This window comes from Microcaecilia unicolor, chromosome 2 (assembly GCF_901765095.1).
Source record: "Microcaecilia unicolor chromosome 2, aMicUni1.1, whole genome shotgun sequence".
Classification (NCBI taxonomy): Eukaryota; Metazoa; Chordata; class Amphibia; order Gymnophiona; family Siphonopidae; genus Microcaecilia; species Microcaecilia unicolor.
Genome location: NC_044032.1, coordinates 616647821 through 616675339, shown reverse-complemented (window position 1 = coordinate 616675339; position 27519 = coordinate 616647821). Strand labels below are relative to the sequence as shown.

At 40.6% G+C, this 27519-nt stretch overlaps 1 protein-coding gene across 1 annotated transcript in view; it reads right to left on the bottom strand.

Moving 5' to 3' along the window:
- Nucleotides 1-27519, bottom strand: part of LRBA (LPS responsive beige-like anchor protein) — a 1257537-nt gene that overhangs the window by 304288 nt on the left and 925730 nt on the right. Inside the window, 2 exon segments of the mRNA XM_030191657.1 lie at nt 14817-14929; nt 18664-18779. Coding sequence (XP_030047517.1) covers nt 14817-14929; nt 18664-18779 — 229 coding nt within the window.

Below are 27519 nucleotides of genomic sequence, written 5' to 3'. Positions count from 1 at the left end.
TAATTCTTGGAAACATGCCATTGTCAAACTAATTCTCAAGAAGCCGAATTTAAAACCTGAAGTAGCTTCTAGTTACCATACCATTTTGAATCTCTGCATCACATCTAAGATCACTGAACATAAAGAGGCTTATTTTCAAAGCATTTAGACTTACAAAGTTACGTGGAGGGGCATAATCAAAAGGGACGCCCAAGTTTTTCTGAGGATGTCCTTGCAGGACATCCCCGTGAAGAGGCGGAAACCCGTATTATTGAAACAAGATGGACGTTCATCTTTCGTTTCGATAATACGGTCGGGGACGCCCAAATCTGGAAACTTAGGTCGACCTTAGAGATGGTTGTCCTTAGACTTGGTCATTTCTGATTTTTGGCAATAATGGAAACCGAGAATGCCCATCTCAGAAACGACCAAATCCAAGCCCTTTGGTCATGAGATGAGCCAGTATTCGTAGTGCACTGGTCCCCCTCACATGCCAGGACACCCTAGGGGGCACTGCAGTAGACTTCAGAAATTGCTCCCAGGTGCATAGCTCCCTTACCGTGTGTGCTGAGCCCCCCAACCCCCCCCCCAAACCCACTCCCCACAACTGTACAGCACTACCATAGCCCTTATGGGTGAAGGGGGCCTAGATGTGGGTACAGTGGGTTTCTGGTGGGTTTTGGAGGGCTCACATTTACCACCACAAGTGTAACAGGTAGGGGAGGGATGGGCCTGGATCCGCCTGTCTGAAGTGCACTGCACCCACCAAAACTGCTCCAGGGATCTGCATGCTGCTGCAGTGGACCCGAGTATGACATTTGAGGCTGGCAAAAAATATTTTGAAAAAAAAAGGTTTTGAGGGTGGGAGGGGGTTAGTGACCACTGGGGGAGTAAGGGAACGTCATCCCTGATTCCCTCCAGTGGTCATCTGGTCAGTTCAGGCACCTTTTCGTGGCTTGGTCGTAACAAAAAAAAAAGGACCAAGTCGTCCAAGTGCTCGTCAGGGACGCCCTTCTTTTTTCGATTATGGGTTGAGGATATCCATGTGTTAGGCATGCCCAAGTCTCGCCTTCGCTACGCCTCCAACACGCCTGCAGGAACTTTGGTCATCCCCGTAACGGAAAGCAGTTGGGGACGCTCCATGGATAAATCCTTCTTATCTGTTCCCTTCTCCACTACTGCCAACTCCAGACTTCGCGCCTTCTGTCTTGCTGCACCCTACGCCTGGAATAAACTTCCTGAGCCCCTATGTCTTGCCCCATCCTTGGCCACCTTTAAATCTAGCCTGAAAGCCCACCTCTTTAACATTGCTTTTGACTCGTAACCACTTGTAACCACTCGCCTCCACCTACCCTCCTCTCCTCCTTTCCTGTACACATTAATTGATTTCATTTGCTTACTTTATTTTTTGTCTATTAGATTGTAAGCTCTTTGAGCAGGGACTGTCTTTCTTCTATGTTTCTGCAGCGCTGCGTACGCCTTGTAGCGCTATAGAAATGCTAAATAGTAGTAGTAGTAGACACTCAAAATTGGCTTTTGATTATGCCGATTTGGGCGACCCTGGGAGGACGCCAATCTTCCGATGTGTCGAAAGATGGGCGTCCTTTTCTTTTGAAAATAAGTCTGATAGTAACTGGTAGAACTTTGTAAGTCTAAGTGCTTTGAAAATGAGCAACATTGTCTTTAAACAGCTCTTAGATCATGCTGACACCAGCAATGTCCTGCATCCTTGGCAATTTGGTTTCCGTCCAGGTCACAGTTGTGAAACTATCATCAAGGCCCTCCTAAATGATTTCTGTAGGGCCCTCAAATGGAAATATGGCTTTTCTAGTTTCTCTTTACCTCACCTTGGCTTTCGACCTAGTCGACCACAATCTACTCTTGAGCAGACTTCAATTGTTAGGTATTTCTGGAACTGTTTATTTTGGTTCTCCTCTTTCTTAACTAACCATACCTTCAATGTCTGACAAGCTTGTTTGTCCTCTAATACATACCTCCTTGTCCTGTGGGGTACCACAGGGCTCTGTTCTTGCTCCCATTCTCTTTAACATGTTTCTCAGCCCTTTTGCACTTTTGATTCAGGACCTTGGTATCTGCACTTTCTGCTATGCTGATGATATCCTTCTCTATTTCAAAGGTTCTTCACCCAATCTCGAGCTAAACAAGCTTAAGTTGCTTTGCCCCCACAGAGTCTTGGTTACCTAGGAATCACCTCATATTAAACCCTGCCAAAACTACTGCTTGTTGGATACCTGGTTCTTCTTCTCCATGCTCAATGTACCCTCTTTTTGAAGGTATCCTATCTCACTTGTGTCTCACTTCAGATACCTAGGGATCATACTAGACCAGAATTTATCTTTCAAGCACCACATTTCTTCTCTTGCTCATGCTTGTTTTGCATTTCTGTGTCAATTCAAAACTGTCACCCCCTATTTCAACTTTCAATCTCAAAAGACACTTCCTTTATGTGCTTCTGATTACGTCTTGGCTTTTGCAATTCTATTTACTAAGGTCTTCCACAATACTCAATTCACTATCTCCAGACTATTCAAAATGCAGCAGTTCACATCATTTCACATGCTTCTAGATTTGACCATGCCACTCTTTTATTTATTCAACACCATTGGCTCCCCATTGCCTACTGCATTCATTTTAAAATCCTTATCCTTACCCATAAAGTCCACTACTCTGGTTTCCCTTCTTACCCTTCTTATCCCTTATACCTCTCCCAGGGATCTTTGCTCTCTTGATGACAACTGTCTATGACTCCCTTCTTCAAAGGAATGATGCCATGAGTCCACCCAAGCCAATGCATTCTTCTGGCTTGTGCCCTCCCTCTGGAACTCTCTCCCAGCTCCTATCTGCCTGCAGTGCTCTTCCCCAAAATTTAAAGTCCTCTTGAAAACTTACATTTTTGAAAAGGCCTTCTCTATTTACTTAGATCCTGATGGCTCTTGTGGAGAGGCAGTCTCTATCACTCCGATCTCTCCCCTTCCCTTTTGTTGTTCTTTTCTTTCCTCTTTCCTATCAAATACTGGAATTCTTTTCAGCTCTTTGCTCACTTTATGTACATCGCTTAGTTATTTCTTTGAGAAAAAGCAATTAACCTAATTTTAATACAGCAAATCAAATATTTAAGCCCTGATGGCCCCATTTTCCCTGTGCCTCCAGATTGTGGACTGCCTTTAGATCTGCATGCTTCCATAGGATAAAGACACGTTGTTGGTTGAAGGGCTGAGAAAGGGGCCAGAAAGACAATAGCTGGAAATGACAATGTTCATGAAAAACAGGGTGAGGGTTCAGATGTAGTAGTAAGAAGATGAACAGAATGACCTTACTTCCATAGGAGATATTTAGTAAGAAATCTCAAGTCAACAGAGTAAGCTCTTCTTTCCAAGGGTAAAAGTATCACAGCTTTACTGAGAATACAGCCTCCCTGGTACGACCAGACCCGTAGCTTTTACTTTGGACTCTATTTGGAACAGGATCACTCACATGTACCAAACTATTGCCTTTTTTGCAACTTTAACTTTGGATATCCATGCTAAGATGCAGTTTCAAAACTTGAATTCTGCAGCTTTGGGTCAAAAATTTGAAATGTTACAGAAAACATTGGTACAGCTTAAGGAGTTGATTCAAGGTAAGATGGTGGTCCACTGGGGACTGGAAAATGTGGAAAATTCTCTGAAGTCCCTTAACTTAAGAGTTCTGAATTTTCCCAAACCTGCTTTCTCCTCTCCCTTTGAATCTTTTCCAGAGTTATTTGAGAGAGGTACTGAAGATTCATGAAGATGGACTACCCCTCCTTGGGAAATATTTTTCCTCCCTCCATTTTGTGGAGGAGAATCTAGCACTTCTGGTCAGAGAATGGGAATGTGGTTATTAGAAACCTCATTACTGAGGGTCTTCTGCTATTTTGAATACTAATGAAGAAGAGATTATTGGAAGAGTTATATCACATCTTCTTTTCCTCAACATAGAGAGTCGATAGTGAGACTATGTTTTAGGATTCAAGCGGCATTATTTATGGGTCAGAAAGGGTATATCTTCCCTTACCTGTCTTGTGACATGAAGGCTAGAAGACATTGTTTTTGGAGAAGCATGCAGATGCTTTGGCCTTAGGAGCTGTTTTCTTGGTCTGATTTCACTGTAAACATATACTCAAATATCAAAGATTTTTTTTTGTAATATAACCTATCCAGTTAAGCATTTTCCTAGATAGCAGGTAGTCATAGGTGTTTAGGTTTATCTCCTGGGGGCCTGGGACTGTAAGCTTTTTGAGGTGAGGTTTATATTTTACTTTGAACAGTTAATATTCTCTCAAATGTGAGTTTTTCTCTTTTGTATTATATCTTCAGTTGCCTTGCTCTAGGGCTTGTCCTTTCTCGGTTCTCAATAAATTGATGGACTTGAGGGAATACAGAAATTAGTCTAATTTCTCAGCATTGATTCTTCTTTGAATCATGGTTGTTCTTGTATTCCCTTTTCATTGCTAAGTGGATGACTGACATAAAAATTGTAAACTATCTTTACAAAAATAAAAATAGAAAAAAAGTGCTGAGTATGTTATATAGATCAGTGAAATAAACTCCTACTTTAATACATTTTAACTTGTATATTTCATACCACAGAAAGGGAAACGTGTACAAGGATGCAAAACTTTTAGGAAAAGAACAGTGCTTCTCGAAACTGATTTATATACAATATCTAAATCTGTCTATATATAGCTATATACACAGACACAGATATACAACACAGACTTGCTTCAATATTGTGCAGAGCAACATCATCTATAATGCACAAGAACAATTTAATGTTCTTATAAACCAAAATGGGTACCACCCAGATTCCATTTAATTTCTTATTTAAATTTACACAGAAAAATATGGGCACATAAATTGGACACATGGTAGTAGATGCAAAAACCCACTTTAGTAGCACAACCCCTCTGTATGCTATTTAAGTTTAATGATGTTCTTTAAATAAAAAAAAGATGTTTACAAAGCATAAAATGTCTTTTCTCTCCGATTTAAGGATCTCAGTATTCTGATAATTTTGAGTTTGAAAGGCTCTCTCTTCAGTGAGTCACATTCAGAATAAACACAAGATGTCAGACCTGATAACTGAGGCTACAAAAGCTTTGTGTATCACCACTGTGCACAGTGTATGATTTGATATGTAAACATCAGTATTTATCAACTAAAATGTACTTGTTAGGGAAGCCTAGCTATGGACAGTGTGAGAAATAAGCACAGCAGGGAGTGGAACTGCATCACAATGTCAGAGTAGGGAAATACAAAATAGAATAAAAGCCATTCTTACCACAAGCAAGTTATTTAAATGTTAAATTTTCTGAACAGCAAGGCAGAGGAACATGATATCAAGCACAGACAATATAAGTTTAAGTGCAGTACGATACAGGCCAATAATAATGTGGTGTAGGTGTAAGACTACGAATGAGATGTTGTCAACCTCTATCTTTTGTTCTGGGTTTTAATTTTATCAGAAACACCTCAAAAATTATTTTTATTATATATCAGAAAACTCTGCATCAAACAGGTGCTACCTTCAGAAACACCAGTACATTTCAGAAATGCATATAGCAATAGTTTTACAGGCGGTTCTTAAGAAGCTTTTAAAGTGCCAAAACTAGACATATGTTTCATAATGTCTTGCCTGGTTTTTTTTTTAAACTCTACCCTCTGGTTTTTTACCTAGGCCTCCTTTCTTTTTTAATCCTAATTTGTATATTCTTATCCTTTTCCTAGAGTAAAATTTAGCTCTTCTATTATCACTACATCCCTACTCTGAATATAATGTACCACAGGAAGACAGCATGGGCTCTGAATGTGGGTCTAAAACTTCACTTATTAGCATAAAAATATAGAACATATTTGCAAACACTATTTGGTCCACAACTTGCCAATTCCTTCTGGCATACTGTACTTTTGTAGGCCTCTGCTCCTTTCTCTCCTGTGTCTATTTACTGATAGAACATCAAATAAATGTAAGTTTTAAAGTGTCCCAGAGTGACTCATTTGATAATATTTAAAGGTAATAAATAGAAATAAAACAAAACATAGAATAGAAAATAAGATGATACCTTTTTTATTGGACTAACAATACAATTTTTGATTAGCATGCTAAGGTAACCCTTCTTCTTTAGATTATAGATATTTAAGGTAACATAAAATTCAAACTAAAATATCCTAAAACAAATTCAAAGTCTGGCACCCACTCTATCAAATTATACCCACTATCAACACATTTTCAGACTATAATACAAAAAGCTATATTATCCTCCCAAAAATTCCCCCCAAAAGATGTAAAGTGAAAATTTTTAAACTAAGTATAGCTCACCACTTTCCTTACAGCTACTAGGAAAGAATTCTCCTGCATGGGATAATACTCAAGATCATTCTTCTATAGGTCCTAGTGAATTTAGTCACAGATATGGGGAACAATATAAAAGAACCCCATCTTGGGAGTTCAAGGATATGCTCAGAATGTAAAGCTGCAAATACTCTCTCATATAGGGGTCCTTTTAATAGGCTAGGGTAAGAACTAGCACAATGCTTACCTCAGCCTAAAAGGGATGTGCTGAGGTGTCTTGTGCTAAAAGCCCAATGTGTACTCGCAAAGCACACACTAAAAATCAGTTAGCGCAGCCACATTACCATGCTCTGATTAGTGCATGAGCCGTATATATGGCCATAAGGGCTCATACGCTAATTTTTATACTGCACTGCTCCCTCCGATTCTTGCAGCCCAAATGTATGGCCCAACATTTTTACCGTTAAATCTTTGTTGCCAGGTTCTACACCATTCTTCAAGCTTCATTAGGTCACTCTTCATGTTATCCACATCATCAGGGATGTCTACCCTATTTTGGTATTATTTGCAAAGAAGAAACCTTACCAGACAGCCCTTCCACAATATTATAATACAGTGGCTCAATAGTGACAGAAAGACAGTCACTCTTGCTTTCCAGATAATAATACAGATTTCTTTTCGTGTTTATGATATACCCTTTTTACTTTATACCCATTCTACTGGTTAGGCTCAAGAACTTAGCTATTAACCAGTCAGCAACAGAACATGCTTTGATAATTTACTTTCTTCCAGCATAGGTATTTCCAAGCTGAGAATGCTGACATTGATCCTATAAAGAATTTCTCTTATCAGTAGGGAAAAAATTCAGAATCTTTTAGGGACCCTTTTACTAAGCTGCGTAAGCATCTACGCGCGCCCAACATGCGCCAAAATGGAGTTACCACCCGGCTACTGCATGGCTCTTGTGGTAATTTCATTTTTGGTGAGCGTCCAATACACACAGCCAAAAAATGATGTCATTTTTGGACATGTGTATTGGGCGCCAGTTGTGCTAGCATGATATTGTGGTTCATGGTATCACGGTAAATCCCGTGGTTTTGGAAAGAATATTTATTACTGCTAATCAGAAGATTACTACAATCTATCAGATACAATGGGGCAACCTTTTATAAGATCTTAAATATTATCATACACACTGTTCTGTACTAGTGACATGGAAAGATATGACCAACTTGTATGCCTGATTTAGTCCTATTTGTCAATGGAAGCACTTCCTGTAATATCTATAAAAAAAATCTACATCTATCCTTTATCTGCTTGTACACGTCAGGCAAAAGCAAAATCCTCTGACCCAAGAAACATGCTATTTTGAATATGAAAAAAACAACCTCATAACAGTTATTTGTGTTGCAAACAAAAGATATAAGCAAAGGAGTACAGGGAACTGGTTCTACCTCTGGGCACTCCAATACTACAGTTAAGTCTAAATTACTTGATACTCCAAACATTTTTGCCTCTGAACACATTTGAATACAAGGGGTGTGATACACTCACTGGAATTTTGAGAACTTTTATTAGGCATTTTTTTTTAACATCTCCCTTGGGTTATAGCAAACAGCTACGGAAACTTAAGTCCTCATGTTCAAGTGTCTGATTTTATTTTCAAACAATTCCATCTTGTGCTGAATAGAAAAACCATCCTGCAAAATCACTAACATTCACCTTCGCAGGCCTGTGCAGAGAGACTCCAAGGCTTCAATTTCCCAGCCTGATCTGTTCTTGAATTCTGAAGCCTATTTACATGTTCTTGTACATCCTTCTCCTCCGACTTGCACCCCCCCCCCCCCCAAAGGGAGGCCTCCATACTGCAAAAATTATTTCCTGCTCTCTCAAGAGAAACAATAGCTTGCCAGACAAAATCCAAATTGAGGGCAGGAGCACTCTGCCGCAGGGCTTTCTGTTGCTTCACTTAGATCTGTAGCACCTGCTCCATCTCCTGAACCTGACTCATCTCTGGCTACAGGCATAAAAGGTACTTAACAACCCCCACTACAGCTTTTCTCAGAATGCAGCTTCCCCCATTTGCATTCACCATTCTAGTCTCTGAGCAAATGTGCCTATGATTTCTGCAACAGCCACCCCCTCACTGACACCAGAGATCAGTAGGGGTTCACAGACTTGGGGCTCAAAGAAACAAGCTCTTCATGTCTGGAGAGTCCCCTACTCTGCACTGGCAGTAAAGAAACTCCTTTAATACCGGCACTTAACCCAGCCTCAATATACCTACTACTGCTATTACTACTAATCATTGGTATAGTGCTACTAAACATACATTGCACTGTATACAAACATGTAAGAGATGATTCCTGCTCAATAGCTTATGATCTATTCAAGACAAACATGATAAATGAGATTAGGGAGTTTCATTTGTTACGGGAATGATTTAAAGCATTAGTATTAAACAGGCAAATAAGGGGGTAAAGATTTAAAAGCCAAGAAAATGGCCCTGAGTACCTGAAGAATAGGATGATCCTCCATAAACTGCCAAGGACACTAAGGTCCTCTCAAGGCCTATCACTAACCATACCCTCTCCAAAAAGACATTACACGATGTGGTACCCGCAAGCGAGCCTTCTCCGGAGTAGCCCCCACACTCTGCAATGCACTGCCTGAAAGGCTCCGCTTCACACAAGACTATCTCTGCTTCAGGAAGCAGGTGAAAGCTTGGCTGTTCAACCAGGCCTTTAATGGAAGAAGTAATTAAAGTGTTAGCCTCACTCACTCACACACACACAAGGAGTGACTCGGGCTGCACATACTGCAGCAGGACATGTTTATCCACTCCTATCCTAGCTGAGATACTTTTTAACCATCTCTCTGACCTCATGTGCAACTTTCTCTAAATCAGCAGCTAAATGACACGGCAAGTTTATATTTCTAAGACTGGATCTCCAATCACCATAGAACATAAATTCTGAAATCCAGTAAATATATTTTATACATAGGACTTTTCATCACACTAATTCAACAATCTTCTAGAGTCATGTGTCTTTATAACTTATATCTTCCTCAAACCATCTCCCACTGGTTCCCCAGAACCTCAGTGATGTTAATCACTACAACTGCAGTGATATAACATCCAAATCTTCATTGGTTCTTTAACACCTAACATTCTTTTATATTATTGAAAGCTTTTTCACTTATCTCATTTCTTCTTATTCTATTGTCGGACCCAGGGGGAAAGATGTCCAACATGCACGTTTCGCCCAAACCTGGGCTGTCTCAAGGACCTTCCCCCGGTCTTTTCATTAGCGTCAGCTCAGCAAAAGTAACTTAGTAGTACTTTCTCTAAATCAGTCACCTACTTTTTAACTCTTCTTATTCTCTTACCTATCTATATGTTCCATCTTTGCTTTACCCTTCACTATCAATTATAATGTTCTAGTACATATTTGTTGACATTGTAAGTAGTATACTATGCCATAGTTTGTATTATTTGAATATTTTGACTGCTGTAAATGCCTATTGCTCATGCTTGATCTATTCTTACTGTACACCGCCTTGAGTGAATTCCTTCAAAATGGCGGTAAAGAAATGCTAATAAATAAATAAATAAATAAATAAAAGCAGTCTCAAAAAAGTGTGCTTTTAGCCTGGATTTGAATATGGCCAGAAAGAGTATGATGTTATAACTCAAGAAAACTATTATAGGTATACTGAGCAGCAAGGTGGAAGAATGGGGAATGGAATCTGGAGTTGGTGATGAAGGGGACGGGCATAGACAAAAGTGACTTAATTGATAAGCACAGTTCCAAGGAGGAGTATAGGGAGAAATAAGAAAAGAAGAGAATGAATGCACTGTTGATCACTAAATGAAGTTTGAACAGTATGAAGAAGCAGATAGGGAGCCGATGAAGTGAATTGATAAGAAGGATTATGTGAGTGTAGCAACACTAACAGAAGATAAGTTATGTAGCAGAATTTTGAATAGAATGAAAGGGAGAAAGATGGTTCAATGGGAGACCTATGAGGAACAGGTGGCAATAGTCTAACAGAAGGTAATGAGTGTGGATAAGGGTATTGGTAATCTGCAGTTGTTGTGAAGTAGGTTCCCCTTACTTTCCCCTCCTTCAGACCAAATTAAGATACAAAAAAGGCCTCAACTGGGAGCTGGAGGGGCACATCTGAAACCCACAGCACCAACTTGCACTTTCATCTCTGCCACTTTAATGGCTTTCATAATTTTGAGTCTTCTATAATTTTAAATCACCTTGCTTAACACTCCTTTCTCCTGCCTTCCTCTAGAGGTGGCTACAGGCAGCTTGAGGGAAAATAACCTTCCAGGTTAGGTGATTAGGGGAAGGCAAATAGCCAGAAACAACTATTTTCTTAAAACTTGCTGACATCTGGGATCCCCAGATTTCTCCATTACAAATTCCCCATATGCAACCTTAGTAAGCACCACCACTGCCTTACTGCCAGATGTGCGGGAAACCCATGCTCTAAACTTAAAATGGCAGACTCTCCCATTAGGGGGAAACTCTAAAGAGGTCCCAATGGCTCAGACTGGCTCCAGGCTTGGAAACCAAGGTTTGCTCTGAATTTTCGCTGCTGTGACTCAGTGTACAAACTGCTACACTGGCCAGACAGTGGGAGTCCATCATGGTTTGGCACTGGCTGAAGCTCATTACTCTCCTTGCAGTCACACTGAAAATCACCTTTAGTGTCCCCACTGATGTCTGAGTAAGTCGCAAAGCACATCCATGGCTTCAAGTCTTCTAGTATTCCAACCTCACCTTCTCTAGTGACTCTGTCCCTTGCTGCTTCTGCCTTTCATCAGGAACTTCCCTCCTCCTTAGAACAGGAAACGTAAACCTACCCAGAAAGTTGCTGCTAGAGCTGGCTACCCTGAAAAGCTCCGTTTCTTTCAATTAAAACTTTATTGTAGGAAGCAAGACACACAGCCTCTTAAAGAGGACCTGCAAAGGGGGGGGGGGGGGGGGGGGGGGGAGAAGGAGGTTGTGAAAAGAAACGAGAGGTCCTCACACTACTCATCCATCCATGACAGTGGCCCCTCAGAACCTTTTCCAGTCACAGGCCTGCCAAGCGAGAGCCTGCAGGCCAAGGCTTGGTGCTCCAGGAGGCTCCTCCTGGCCACAGCCAGCTAGCCAGAGGCCCCCCTTACCCAAGGAAGGCCCGTAGGCCAAGTCTTGGGGGTATGGGGGGGAGAGAGAGGAAGCACCTCCAGTTCATCGAGGGAAATGACAATAAACCAATCAATAAGATGGGCGGGACTTGTGGAGCTACAGGCTGCAGTCTGAACCCTTGAGAATCTGGCCCAAAGATGAAACTTGATTCTACTGCACCAGTCCATGTTCTGCAGGTAGAGAAGACTAGAAAGGTCCAAGGCTACAGCACTCATTATATGGCTCATGTCACTGAATTGTAGGCATTCTCTGCTTCAATCTGCAGATTGTGGAGCATAACCCCTCATCTGGAGTGGACTAGCAAGATAAGGAAATGTGCACTTTCCATTTCCTACCAGCCCATGCCCATTACTCTGTTTCCCTCTCCAGTCCATCCCTACCACTGTGCTCCTCCAAAGTTGTACCCACTTTTCTCTTCCCTCCCAGCCCGTCCTCAACACTCTTTCTCCTCCTCTGATAGCAAGGAACATTCCAGGCCACAAACACCTTTCACTTTCTGCATGCCATGGCAGCAATGGCTGACTTGGACTGCATCTGCCTCTCTTGCAGCATAGTCCAGCTCAGTGTTCATTGTCCTATAAAATATGCTTGTGAATGTGGCCGGGTATCAGAAACCAAGGCCAGGTATGTGTTCACTAGAAAGGTAGACACTGGATATATTATTATATAGGCTTATTTTATTTTCACCATGCTGTTTTATATCTTGTTTTTCATATCATAGTTTATTTACTAAAATCAAAACTAATATTTTACATAACGTGAGGACTTTACTATCTCCCACAGACCAGTGCTACACAACAAACTTTGTAATGCTGCAAGCTGATATATTCTTCAGTTGTTTAAAAATCGCTTCCCTGAATTTTCTCTTTGTTCTATTACTTTGAATTTTAGGGTCTCACTCCTTACCATATTACCTTTATTTAAACTTAACTTGATTCATGATAATTACCAACAGCATCTGAGGGCTACTGTTAGTGAGTTAGAATTCCATAGACTTTGCTGGGTGCCATTATGAACCAATCAGATCACAATCCACACACTAATCTGCTGCCACCTGGGACATGTAGATGGTAAAATGATTCAAGCTCTATCTCTTGCAGAGCACACATGAATAGGACTGGAATTCATCAAGAACAGCACTTAAACCTACCAGATAAAAGAGTGTTTTCTGATCTACAGCAGCTAAGCACATCTTGCTCATTCTCAAGCAAAACCCAAAAAGGCTAAAAGTTCTTTTGCATGCCCTCTTAGTTCTTCATTTATATGTAGAGATAATATAATTTATTCTAAATAACACAGAACACAATCTACTACTCATATATTAATTGGCAAGTGTTCAAGATTAGAAATGGGGTAGCGTTGTTTCAGGTTTACTACCTAGGAACAAAAAATATTTTGCTGCCTGTAGGCATGCTTTGACCAGAGCACCCAATCCAGCTGCAACATTAAGTGGTGACCCCATACAAATGCTGCAGCATTAAAGAAATGGGCACAGTTCAAGGGCAGCAACTCTTTTTCAGGACAACCAAAATAGGCAAATGTCTTCTGAATATTTATGGTTATAGACATCCTGAAAACCAAACCTGCTTTCAGCTCTCCTGAACAGGAATGGCAGATCCCTTAAGTTAAGGTTGCAATCAGTAACCTTTAGATTGTAAGCTCCTTTGAGCAGGGACTGTCCTTCTTTGTTAAACTGTACAGCGCTGCGTAACCCTAGTAGCGCTCTAGAAATGTTAAGTAGTAGTAGTAATAACTACTTCACCTGCTGGGAAAATTACACAATTCCCATCCAAATATCAGGGCTGTGGAGTCAGTGCAACCAAACCTTCAACGCTGGACTCCTCTATTTTTCTACTGCCCGATTCCAAGTCCTACTGATATTGCCTTAAAATTTTTTGTTCCGATCTTAAGTACTGGTAAATATAATTTTAGATCCAGGACAGAAACATAAAATGATAAATTTATCATATATTATGTTGTAAGTTTTTCTTTTGAAGCTGGAGTTGGCGTTGGTACAATTTTACAGACCCCAAATCCACAGCCCTGCAAATTATGGGTAATGATCTAGGAATACTACTACTACTTAACATTTCTAGAGCGCTACTAGGGTTACGCAACGCTCCACAATCCAACAAAGAGAGACAGTCCCTGCTCAAAGAGCTTACAATCTAATAGAAAAGTGAACGGTCGGTCCGATAGGGGCAGTCAAATTGGGGCAGTCTGGATTCACTGAACGGTAAGGGTTAGGTGCCGAATGCAGCATTGAAGAGGTGGGCTTTAAGCAAAGACTTGAAGACGGGCAGGGAGGGGGCTTGGCGTAAGGGCTCAGGAAGGTTGTTCCAAGCATAGGGTGAGGCGAGGCAGAATGAGCGGAGCCTGGAGTTGGTGGTGGTGGAGAAGGGTACTGAGAGTAGGGATTTATCCTGTGAACGGAGGTTACAGTCGGGAACGTAAGGGGAGATGAGGGTAGAAAGATAGTGAGGGGCAGTAGACTGAGTGCATAGAGAAGTATTAATATGACCGACTGTAAATTTTTAAAGCACTTCCTTCCCATTTCGTAGTTCTGCCCTCCTCTCCTTTTGAGTCATGTATTGTCACCATAAATGTATGTTATACTATTGTAATATAACTTTTGGCACGTAAGTCGCCTAGATATTTGCCTTAATACGAGGGATAGCAAACCCTTAATAAACTTGAAATTGGAATAGGTATGGGCACTTGGTTATTTGTACAGCGATTCTCAAAGAGGTTTTACAAGCAATTAAAGTACACAGTCACCTGAATAACCAGGAAGTATCTGGTAAAATTAGTCAAAATTATGCCCTACTATCATATTATTTCAGTCTACCTTACTTAAAAAACAAAAACAAAACACAATTAGAATAAGGAGCAGACCACCACCTTTTTGGTTGGAGAGCGCCAAACAAACTAATCTCCACTTTAGATTTTGGAACTCATACACAGGACCAGAGACCAAAGTGGGGCTGGAGTGCTACCTTGGAGGAGGGAGGTCTCCTAGAAGGAGAGCATCAACCTGGTGAAGTAGGAAGTACTCCTGTAGCCAGGACCTGCCCACCAGGAGATGTACTATTTACAATTAGATGGCAGTGCAAGAAAAAGCCAAATCTGCCAGTCTTTTTTCCGTCAGTGATATGTCCTAGCCCATCAAGAGTAAATCAAACTAAGAGGAACTTCACATATTCAACATTACAATACCATAGCACAAATTCTTTCATAAGAAACACAGAAAAAGTTCTACCATTACAACTGTTAATGAAACCAGGCATATTGGATTACCTTGGACAAATCTCTGAAGTTGCTGGGAAGTGTAAGGTCTAGCTCTTCAGATTCATAATTGGTGATAACCCAAGGAAATACTGGGTACTGATTTAAGTCATTGTAGGAACGTCCTGGTTGAGCAAACAAAACAAAAACAACCCCATGTTATAATCTTTCATAGAAAGGCACACAAGATCAATTGAACACCACCTTCAGTTATTACAGATGGCATACTTTTGAAAACCTATTTTCACCAAATAAAAATATTTTGGTTTCTGGGAACCCTGGCACTATGTGCACTTGTACATCACACAATGGGGCCCTTTTACAAAGGCGTGCTGAAAAATGGCCTGCGCTAGTATAGACGCATGTTTTGGGATGCGGAATCATTTTTCAGTGCACCTGTAAAAAAACGCCTTTTTAAACTTTTTGCCAAAAATGGACATGCAGCAAAATCAAAATTGCCGTGCATCCATTTTGGGTCTGTGACCTTACTGTCAACCTTTGACCTAGCGGTAAAGTCTCATACGGTAACCAGGCAGTAATGACCTACACACGCCAAATGCCACTTGACGTGTGTCCGATATGCCTGTCTGAAAATAAAAATTATTTTTCGGCTGCGCGTATCAGATGCGTGCCAAAAATGACATTATCGCAAGAGCCACGCGATAGCCGGATGGTAACTCCATTTTGGCATGCGTTGGGTGCATGTAGAGCCTTACACGGCTTAATAAAAGGGCCCCTAGAAAAAAAAAAGGGTTTTGTACTTCAGGTAATGTTTATGAATAGTCTTCAGTCTGAGATACATACTATAGTTTTCCATGGATTAATCTGAATTGAATCTCTGTTCTATTTAATTTGCATTTAATATTGTGGTAGCTTTCTGAGAATAGTTTCCTGTTGTTTGGGGCCCTTTTACTAAAGCTTAGCACATGCTCACAGATTAGCATGCATTAAAGTGCCATGTGGCCCACAGGTATAAAATGGGACACACAACATTTAGCATGCACGCTAAGCTTTAGTAAAAGGAACCCTTTCAGAGCAAACCAGACATATCTAAACTCTTGAATTTCTAAACCTGCCAATGCCCAGACAACTTAACATATGGAGAAAAGTTAAGTTTAGGGAGAGATGAAGGCACGCTGGGGATCCACTTTAACATTAACCAAATAGCACCAATATTCTGCACAATCTAGGACAAGACAAATACCTGTCGTAAGGTTAACAGGATAATTTAATTTCTCAGTGACAGTTAACCAAATAAGCTGACTGCTGTACCTGTTTGTGTTAAGAGATTAAAGAAAGAAGTGACGATGTTTAGCAGAGTCCAGAACAAATGCTGAGACGTTATCAAGTTAGATGAACATATGAGAACAGACTAAAGGTCCGATTTCTAGCCATTCTCTTCCTGTTCTCTGCATAACAGCATGTGTTAGCTGGAACAGCCAACACCACTGCTTAATGATCCTGCTGCATATTAAAGCAAAGAATTTAACTGTCTCTACTGTATATCACAAATGAAAGTTTGTGGTGTTGTATAGACTGCAGCTCCTTCACAAAGGCAACCTCTGGTCTTGATATTTGGAATCACTCCCTTAAAATTATCTATCAAGAAAAAAAATTAAATATTTTACATTGGTTACTGAGCATTTTATTACTCTAACTTTAAAGTGGAATGCCAATTCTTCTTCAACCTTATATATATATATATACAGTGGGGGAAATAAGTATTTGATCCCTTGCTGATTTTGTAAGTGTGCCCACTGACAAAGACATGAGCAGCCCATAATTGAAGGGTAGGTTATTGGTAACAGTGAGAGATAGCACATCACAAATTAAATCCGGAAAATCACATTGTGGAAAGTATATGAATTTATTTGCATTCTGCAGAGGGAAATAAGTATTTGATCCCCCACCAACCAGTAAGAGATCTGGCCCCTACAGACCAGGTAGATGCTCCAAATCAACTCGTTACCTGCATGACAGACAGCTGTCGGCAATGGTCACCTGTATGAAAGACACCTGTCCACAGACTCAGTGAATCAGTCAGACTCTAACCTCTACAAAATGGCCAAGAGCAAGGAGCTGTCTAAGGATGTCAGGGACAAGATCATACACCTGCACAAGGCTGGAATGGGCTACAAAACCATCAGTAAGACGCTGGGCGAGAAGGAGACAACTGTTGGTGCCATAGTAAGAAAATGGAAGAAGTACAAAATGACTGTCAATCGACAAAGATCTGGGGCTCCACGCAAAATCTCACCTCGTGGGGTATCCTTGATCATGAGGAAGGTTAGAAATCAGCCTACAACTACAAGGGGGGAACTTGTCAATGATCTCAAGGCAGCTGGGACCACTGTCACCACGAAAACCATTGGTAACACATTACGACATAACGGATTGCAATCCTGCAGTGCCCGCAAGGTCCCCCTGCTCCGGAAGGCACATGTGACGGCCCGTCTGAAGTTTGCCAGTGAACACCTGGATGATGCCGAGAGTGATTGGGAGAAGGTGCTGTGGTCAGATGAGACAAAAATTGAGCTCTTTGGCATGAACTCAACTCGCCGTGTTTGGAGGAAGAGAAATGCTGCCTATGACCCAAAGAACACCGTCCCCACTGTCAAGCATGGAGGTGGAAATGTTATGTTTTGGGGGTGTTTCTCTGCTAAGGGCACAGGACTACTTCACCGCATCAATGGGAGAATGGATGGGGCCATGTACCGTACAATTCTGAGTGACAACCTCCTTCCCTCCGCCAGGGCCTTAAAAATGGGTCGTGGCTGGGTCTTCCAGCACGACAATGACCCAAAACATACAGCCAAGGCAACAAAGGAGTGGCTCAGGAAGAAGCACATTAGGGTCATGGAGTGGCCTAGCCAGTCACCAGACCTTAATCCCATTGAAAACTTATGGAGGGAGCTGAAGCTGCGAGTTGCCAAGCGACAGCCCAGAACTCTTAATGATTTAGAGATGATCTGCAAAGAGGAGTGGACCAAAATTCCTCCTGACATGTGTGCAAACCTCATCATCAACTACAGAAGACGTCTGACCGCTGTGCTTGCCAACAAGGGTTTTGCCACCAAGTATTAGGTCTTATTTGCCAGAGGGATCAAATACTTATTTCCCTCTGCAGAATGCAAATAAATTCATATACTTTCCACAATGTGATTTTCCGGATTTAATTTGTGATGTGCTATCTCTCACTGTTACCAATAACCTACCCTTCAATTATGGGCTGCTCATGTCTTTGTCAGTGGGCACACTTACAAAATCAGCAAGGGATCAAATACTTATTTCCCCCACTGTATATATATATATATATATATATATATATATATATATATATATATATAGCAATAGAAACAGATTATTCTACATATTTGGTGGTATAATTAGACATTGCCATAGGATCTTCAATGTACATGAATATTCAAAAATTAGTAGCTCTAGAATTCAGAGTCTTCCTGGCTGAACGTTACCTACACAAAAATAAAATAACAAAAAAGAAGTATGACAAAACCCAACTTAAAAATCCCTTTACTTTATGTTTTTGGGTGCATCCACCCTGTATCTATTGCTCTTGATACTGATGTCAGCATGCATAGTAGAAAGGGGAATGAGAACATGTCTGAAATCAGCAGACATGCTGCTGGGCATCAGATAGATATGCCCAGCGTTTTGGAACCGAGATTTTCAGTTCAGTTTTTCAGCAAACTACCTTTCTAAATTTTTACTACTAAACAAACCAGGAAGGTTCTCACCTGGCTGCCTAGTGAAAAGATAAGGCTCGAGGAGAGAATACGGCACCAGCAGAACCATCACAGCTCGACTTCTAGCGTGCTACACAATGGAAAATATGCATTACCTGCAACTGTGTTGAGAAAAATCAGATATTCAAAGTTTGAAATTTCTCTGTGCTGCCACCGTTGAGTCATGTTTGATGCTTTGAAAATCTGGCGGGGACTAGCCAAAGAGATACGCCTGCAAAATAAAATAATAAATACTGAAAATGAAAATAATAAATGCAAAAGCTACCAGACATACTAAAGAATCACTGTGAGAGAGTCTTAAATAAACATCCAGCCTCAATCTTCCCAATTTTATATAGGGTGAGCAATTGAGCACGCAGGGGCCATTTATGGATATAACCAAATTAACTAATTGGTGCTAAATTGGCATTAAGTACAAGTAACAGTAGACATATACATTAAAAAATTTGTGCCTAATTTCTATGTGTGTGCAACTCCCAAGGTGGGGACATGGATGTAGGAGGTACATGGGTTGGTCAGGGGCATATCAAGCAATTAGGTGCCAAGTTATAGGATACTGTCAGTTACATGCCTATCAATACTTGGGTGCAAACATTTACACCGGCCCTTGACAAGGTGTAGGTGCTCACACTTAAGAGTTAGGTACCAAAATGCAGACTTAGGCTAGTATTCTATAAGAGCAATTACATGCAATATTGCTGCTATAGAATTGGTGTCTAGTGCCCAAAATTTTAGCACCTAGGTTTTAGCGCTAATTACTGAATTGGGCTCAATACGCATGAAGAAAAGTGCCTGTGAAACCTGACATTTCTGTAATTCAACATGATTCAAAGTGACCATAAATATTGGAACTTTATGATTAGATCACCTTTGACACAAAAGAAGAAAGGGATACAGTCCGAAGAAAAATGTTGTTTTTTTTTTTTACTCAGTTGGAAAAAGGTTTCATGATTTCATGAAAACTCCAGGACTGAAATAAAATAAAAACACTACAACAGTAGCATAACATAAAATTTTAGCTCTACTTATTTACTGCATAGACGAAAGCACAACACTCATGATAGTAACAGTTTTACACTATACATGATACAAGATATTATAATATCTGTATGTCAAGCAATAACTACTACTACAAATCATTTCTATAAAGCTACCAGTCGTACGCAGCGCTTCACAATTGAACATGAAGAAGAGAGAGTCCCTGCTCAAGAAAGCTTACAATCTAAATCAGGACAGACAGACAGGACAGGACAGGACAAATAAGGGATAAGGGTAGGACAGACAGATAGGACACATAGGGATAAGGGACTATTGATGAGAGGAAGACAAGATAAAGGTTACGAACAAGTGAAAAGTTAGGAGTCAAAAGCAACTTATTACAAGCCCCTTTACAACAGTCCTCAGTTATAAGAAACTGAAGTTCCCACTATGACCACCTATGCATTGTCCACCAGTACTTTTGTTTTAGTGAGTGACCATAATTTAGTAACAGAATATTTTACTCATAGATAAAATTTAATGAGCTGCATTCAAGACATGTAAGCTTGTGAAAAATCCTTTAAAAACAAGTATGATATTAACTGTAGTCAACCATGGGTCCAGTCATGTGAGTTTTCTCTAAAGAGACAAACAGTCATTTTCATAGAGCTCCAAGTCAGAGATGTGACACTGGATTCAAGTTCTCTTATTTTGGGGGAATAGTTATTAAGGTGCATTACGTCCATAACATTCATTAAACGTCAATACATGTGTTAAATTAACCTAACATGTTAATATTAGTCACTGCAGGATACACAGTAACGAGATGTAACGAATACAAATGCATGAAAATCACTGCACACTGTATTTTTCCTAGTACGATAACGCCCGCTTTTCCTGACCAGCAACATCAGGCCACAAAGACACAGCCCAATGTTTCTAGGCTGAATCTTAAAGGGACCAGAAACTAATGAATAACCTCCCCCTTCACCCAAAGTCACCCCCTCAAAGAACCCTCCTCTCGCATCACAACCCTCCCCCTGAAGAGGTCCCAATTACATCTCCCCCTATCACTTCCCCCTTCAAGACCTCCCTATCCACCTAACATAGTAACATAATAAATGACGACAGATAAAGACCTGTACCGATCCATTCAGTCTGCCCAACAAGATAAACTCATTATACTGTAGAAGTCAGCCCAGCACTGTTCTTGTACTAAAATTTCTGAAGTTAACGTCGAAGCCTCTTAAAATTTACACTCCAGCCCATTCATATCTATTCAGTCACGATCAGGGCACAGACCATAGAAATCCGCCCAGCACTGGTTTTGCTTTCCAATTACCTGTGTTGCCACCCAATCTCCGCTAAGATTCTGCAGAACCATTCCTTTTAAACAAGATTCCTTTGTGTTTATCCCACGCATGTTTGAATTCCTTTACCATTTTCATCTACACCACCTCCTGCAGGCGGGTATTCAATGTATCCACCACCCTCTCCGTGAAAAAATACTTCCTGGCATTACTCCTGAGCCTGCCTCCCTTCAACCTCAATTCATGTCCTCTAATTCTACCGCCTTCCCATCTCTGGAAAAGGTTTGTTTGCGGATTAATATCTTTCAAATATTTGAACGCCTGTATCATGTCACTCCTGCTTCTCCTTTCCTCCAAGGTATACGTGTTCAGGTCAGCAAGTCTCTCTTCGTATGGTTTGCAATGCAAATCCCATACCATTTTTGTATCTTTTCTTTGCACTGCTTACAGTCTTTTCACATCTTTAGCAAGATACGGCCTCCAAAACTGAACACAATACTCCCAAGTAGTGCCTCACCAATGACTTGTAGAGGGGCTCAAACATCTCCTTTCTTCTGGTGGTTATACCCCTCTCTATGCAGCCTAGCATCCTTCTAGACATGGCTGCTGCCTTGTCGCATTGTTTCTTCACTTTCAGATCCTCGGACACCATCACCCCAAGGTCTGTAGCCCCATATGCATCCCTAAAAACGTAACTACATGTAATATTTTAATATTTAGCTTTATTTTCTTACAAAATGTTAAAAAAAATTCTAAGTGATAGATCTAACTATACTATACACACTCACACCATCCTAACATTAAAATAGTATCTCATTCTTTCTCCTAAAGTTATGATGTTTACATACTTTAACCTGCATTTCAATACTAAGAAACTACAATCTCTCCAGAACACCACTATCAGAGTCCTCTGTGATGCTAGCAAGTACATCCATGTCTCCCCCCTTTTTAAGGAACATCACTGGTTACCTGTCATATCTAGGGTTCAGTTTAAGGTTCTTTTGCTTGCTTTCAAGGCCTTCTGCATTGGGCTGCCACCCTGCCTTGCTTCTCTCACTATCCCATATTCTCCAGCCCGTGTCTTATGCTCTCTCAACAACCATTGCCTAGTTTTGCCCAGTCCTTGGCTGGCAAAACATGAGAAGACTAGGAAGAATGCTTTCTATTATCTTGCCTGAATGCTGTGGAACAGTCTTCCTGCAGATATACAAGCTGAATCGTCCTTTCCCAAGTTTACAACAGATTAAGACTTGGCTTTTTTGGCAGGCCTTTGGTGACAAGACACCTCAATGTTTTTCCATTAGTCCCCTCCCTCTGTGTGTTAATTTTTTTCCCTATCACTACTTCTCATAAACTATTGGTACCGCTCATTATTTTTTGTTGGCTGTGCTTTCCTATCCACACATTGTAGTTCTTTATACATTTCTTTTCTTTTTTAGTCTTTAAACTGGTTAGGTATGTGGTTTCAGTGGTATAGCAAATGCATAAACAAACAAACAAATAAAAATGTTCAGGATTTTTATCACATCATTATTGTGGTTGTTTCTGGTGTCCGTCTTGGTCTCTCTCTGCTCAGTTGCTGTACCAGCCCTTTCTATGAGCGCCATTTCTGTACTTTGGGGATGGCGGCCAGTTCAGTCTTAACTTCCAAGTTGCTCCTAGACAAGGATACTGGTTTTGGTGCCCATTTCCCGAGAACCTAAGGCTTCTAAGCCTGTGTCTAATCCTTTTGATCTACAGACAGGGTTACTAAACATACGTTCTTTGCGTGGTGTCAGCTTCTCCAAGATCTAATCACTTCTCATAGGCTTTGCAATTCTATGACTTGTTGAGACTTGGCTAGAAGATTCAGACTTGGCTTATTTTAAATCAGGCCCTCCAGCTGGATTTTCCTTTCATTATGTGAATTGACAGGCTAGACGAGGGGGCGGGCTGGCTGTGCTACTTTCTTCTACTGTTTCATTGTACTTTCCTGTTCAAGAGAGATATGGGGCTGATTGAATCTTTGTCTTTAAGCCTGTATGCTCCAATCTGATTTGATCATCTTCTGCTATACCATCCTCCTCCAGTCACTGAACGGTTCACTTACAGACTCCTCTAATCTCACTATGTACTTCAGGCCCCTAATGCGCTTATTCTGGGTGACATCAATTTATATATGTAAGATTTGGCAGCATCATCTATGTTTGACTTTACAGTATTTCTGACATTGATCTTTCTTCACATATCTGCTCCCATGAACATTTCAGGTCATAGGGGCCACTGCTTAGGCCAAAGAGTCCCTCTTGCAGACAGATCCTTCTCCACAGTTGGCAGCTTTGGTGCAATCTTGGATGACTCCAGATGCTCAGACTTCCTCTTTTACAACAGGCTTTCAGATACCATCAATTAAGGTGGTTGACCATTCTCTGCGAGCTGTAAGGTCTACTACAGCCCCTACAAGACCCCATGATTATCTGTCTGATCAAACATTTTGTGTTTTTTTTTCTACCTTATATAACCCGGATAGTACAGAATAGCACATTGGAGGGTTCAGTGCCATCCATGTGGAAATTGGCCACTTTGCAACAAAGATAAAAGATGCTTGGCAAGCTAGGGACTTACCCTCCGATATTCAAAGTCATTTAACTAGAAAGGATCGGCACCTGGCTGGTTAAATGCCACATAGCCAGCTATGCACCAATATTCAGTGGGACAAAATACTGTCGTTTAGAAGCTAGCTGTTTATGTTGGCTGATAAAACTGGCTATGCACCAATTTTCATTGCATCAACACTTAACTTTAGCAGCCATATTTGGCCACATGCAAGGCAGTTCTATCTTTGGCCAGTTTGACTGGCCGGCCAGCGCTGAATATCGGCTTGGCTGATCAAAGTCAAACCAGCCAAAAGTAAACCGGATACAGAAATGGTCCAGCACTGACTATCCGGTTTTATCGCCAACTGTGGGAGTTAGCCCGGCTAACTCCTGCGGTCTGAATATCGGCCTCTTAGTGGCCAATTATAGGCTGCTAGTTCAGCTGCCATTTATTTCCAAAATCACTGAATGGGTTATTTGACTGATTTTGTGGAATCCCATCATGTGCTGCACTTTAATCAAATGGGTTTCTGTCCACATCATAACACAGACAGCAATACTAGGTCTACTCTTGATTATCCAGCCAGTCAAAATTGGCTAAAAGAACCCCCAAATAAACAATCTGTTCTTCTGCTGTCTCTGGATCCGACAGTGGCTTTCAATGTGATTGACCATGAGCTGCTCCTTTCCCATCTGGCAGAGGTCGAGATAGTGGGCCAAGAACTTCAGTGGCTTCGCTCCTATCTTTCTGATAGTAAGTTATCAGGTCCTATGGTGTGATGGTCTCAACACCTCCTTTGACATCCCCAGGGATCTCTCCTTGTACCCATGCTGTTATATATATATATATATATATATATATATATATATATATATATCCCCACTGGCTTCTTTGATACAGGCCCTGGGACTAATACCATATATAGACAGCTGATGTCTAGATCTTCGTGCTTGTGGACTCAGTAGATTCTCTCTCATTGGCAGCAGTTGGAGTGCAGCTGTTTCAGACAGAGTCTTGGCTTAGATCATGTAAACTTGATGACTGCTGAGGGGGCTGCAAGCTGCTGTCCTGAAAGCTAATTGAGAGGGGGTGTAACACTGAAGTTTCACCTAGGGTGCCCACTACTTTGGTCTGGTAGGAGTCTTGCATTGTTTGGGACTTAGTGATATTTCCTATACCTCTGGGACACTTCCTCCAAACACTGTCCTTAAGTCAGCAGACTGCAGCACACCAGCTCCAAACAAGGCAAAGCTCCGAATCGAGGACTGGATCAAGGTCGGGGTAAGGCTAGACCCTGGTGGGCAAGTAATCGCTTTCACTAAACCCTTCCTTTTCTTCCCAATCCACGAAGATCACAGCACAGAGCTCAGTCAGCATCTGTCCTCTCTGACACCATCATGGATCCCTTACAGCAGGTTTGATCTAGTTGTGGTTTCTGAATTAATTCTCTGTATCTCCTGCTGTATTTGTGCTTTAGCAACTTTTCTTTGTTTGCTGGGTTGCTTCTTTAAAAGGATTTATTTCTGCTTAGTTTAAATATTATATTGCTTCAATCCTCCTGTGTTCTGTGGGATGCTCACCAATTCACTGGAATGGTGGACTAAGATTAAGGATAGACTCTGATCATGGCCTTTTGCTTTCATATTTCAGCAATTTTTTAACCTTTTGGTTAGCTTGATGCTGGAGGCCTATGACAGTAGATCTATACATGTAGTCCTCCTTTAGTTAGCACTTGAAACGTGTTGAATTTACCATATATTCACTGTTGCAAATTACCTAATAGATATGGAGGTTGTTCATTGAATTCAATGTTTGAAGGTCTTAGAGGCCAGTCCATGATTATAAAACTGTATGAGAGCATAGGGATTCAATATGAATGATATCTTGTATCTTATTAAAGTAATTTTCACTACTTGGTTCTGTATTATGTAGTATTCTTTGCTGCTCTTTCCTCTCTATAATTTGTGCAACAGTGCAGGATGGTTACACATTCTATTACACACAGAAAAGTATACACATCTACTTGCTCAAGTTCTTCTACATTACCATATTCTCTCAGATAAGGTTCCTGTTTTAGAAGAGTGAAGAGCAGGGTGCCTTTGCATATTTGTCAAGACTGAAAGTTATCCCAATGTCATCCTGATGCAATGTTAACTTTGGCTGTCTGAACAATTTATTTTAGCAGTTTCCCAAAAGTTGGTGGTGAGGTACTAAATCTTTGAGCCAAAAGTTAGGCATTCTTGATGTTTGAGGCTTGTCTCAACCTAGTCTCAGTTCTTCACTTTTTCTACTTTCCTCTGTACGTTGGGTATCCATTCTCTTTGTTGTTGTGCCCTTTTAAAAACCTCTGTTTCAGATGTTGGTGGTTTAACTGCAATTATATTCTTCTTCAATTACCTGCAAAATTGCTCTCTGTTCTCAATAAATAGTCTATTTTGACATTTCTCCTGTTTTCTTCATGCCTCTGCACCTTTTCAACTTGTGCTCATACTTCCAAATTGTTATTGGGGCATATGAATTTCAGATCTGCTTTGGTCAGAGCAGCATACTTCAGGTGGAAGTTTTGGATCTCTCATGTTTGGCATCCTCAATCCATTGTGACGCTCACCTACCAACGGAACCTCTGTGCACAACAATTTTATTTTTGTTTGGAAAGTGTTTGTCAATTGATTTTCCAAAAATGTCCTCGATTAAGGATACATGTTTGACCATTGATTATACTTCTGAAGTGCTGGGTTTTATATTAGATTCTTCGCTAACTTTTGAACCCCAAATTAATAATTTACATAAGAAAAAAATGTTTTTAATTAAAGCAATTGAGGTCTGCTTGTCCCTACTGTTACGAAGACCCATTTTCTGTGTTGGTTCAAGCCATAGTGCTATCCCAACTAGATTATTACAATTCATTGTATACAAGATTTTCTCATGAAAAACTTCAACTATTGCAAAATACCGCAGCGAGATTGATTTTTAGGAGGAAAAAATTTGATTGTCTTTCCCTGCTACTGAGTAGTCTTCATTGCCTTCCTGTTCAAGCATGGGTTTGGCACCTGAAAGTCTCTCAGTTAGTAGCATTTTCCTCTACTACTACTACTTAACATTTTTAAAGCGCTACTAGGGTTACGCAGTGCTGTACAATTTAACATGGAAGGACAGTCCCTGCTCAAGGAGCTTACAATCTAAAAGACAAATATACAGTCAATCTGCTTTAGAGTCTTCTAAATCAAGAAATTGTTATTTGTTGATTTTCTAGTGTTATAAAAGAATATTGGAGTTATTTTCTTATAAAGCAATACAAATTTAGAACAGTCTTCCATTGCCTCTGAAAAAGATGTCTTCTTATACCATCTTTCGTAAAAGCTTAAAGGCTTGTTTCAAAGTTTTTGAAAATGTGTCAAATTTTATAGTTCTCTATTTTTCTAATTTTATCTGTTCTGTAGTGACAATACTATTGCAAATCGCCTTGGACCCATGTAGGGGGAGAAGGTGGTCTATAAATGTTGGATTATATTACACTACTCCATAGGTTTTGCCATGGATCAGTTTTCTTTCTTCTGGCCTTGTATCCTTCTCTTAACAACTCTGCCAATGGTTTTCACTGTAGAATGTCGTCTCTAGTTCATTTCTACAGTATCAATAGATGATCCTTTTATACAAGTTCTGGCCTTGTTCGTTTTACTTATAACACTTTTTACATTTGTTACCAACTTCAACTTAGGCAGTTGCTCCCTCTCCTAGACCCCAATAAATGTCCATCTCCACATAGGCCAGGAGTTCAACTGCCAACTCTTCCATCTCCTAGTCTCTCTTTCCTGTCTCACCTATCTCCTGGTCGCTCTCTCCTGTCTCACCTTTCTCCTTTTCACTCTGTCTTATGGCCTATCTTACATTTTTCTCATGTTCCTCTTTTGTTGCCCGTCTGTTCTAATATCATCATATTATTAGAATCAAAAATAGAATATATTCTGATTCTAATATTTCTGTGTGTGGGACCATTTGTACTTGACAGAGTCCTTGAAACAAAAAAGGCTGCAACCCAAATCATATCGAGAAAGATTTCTTTTTCACTTAAAATACCTACTGGAG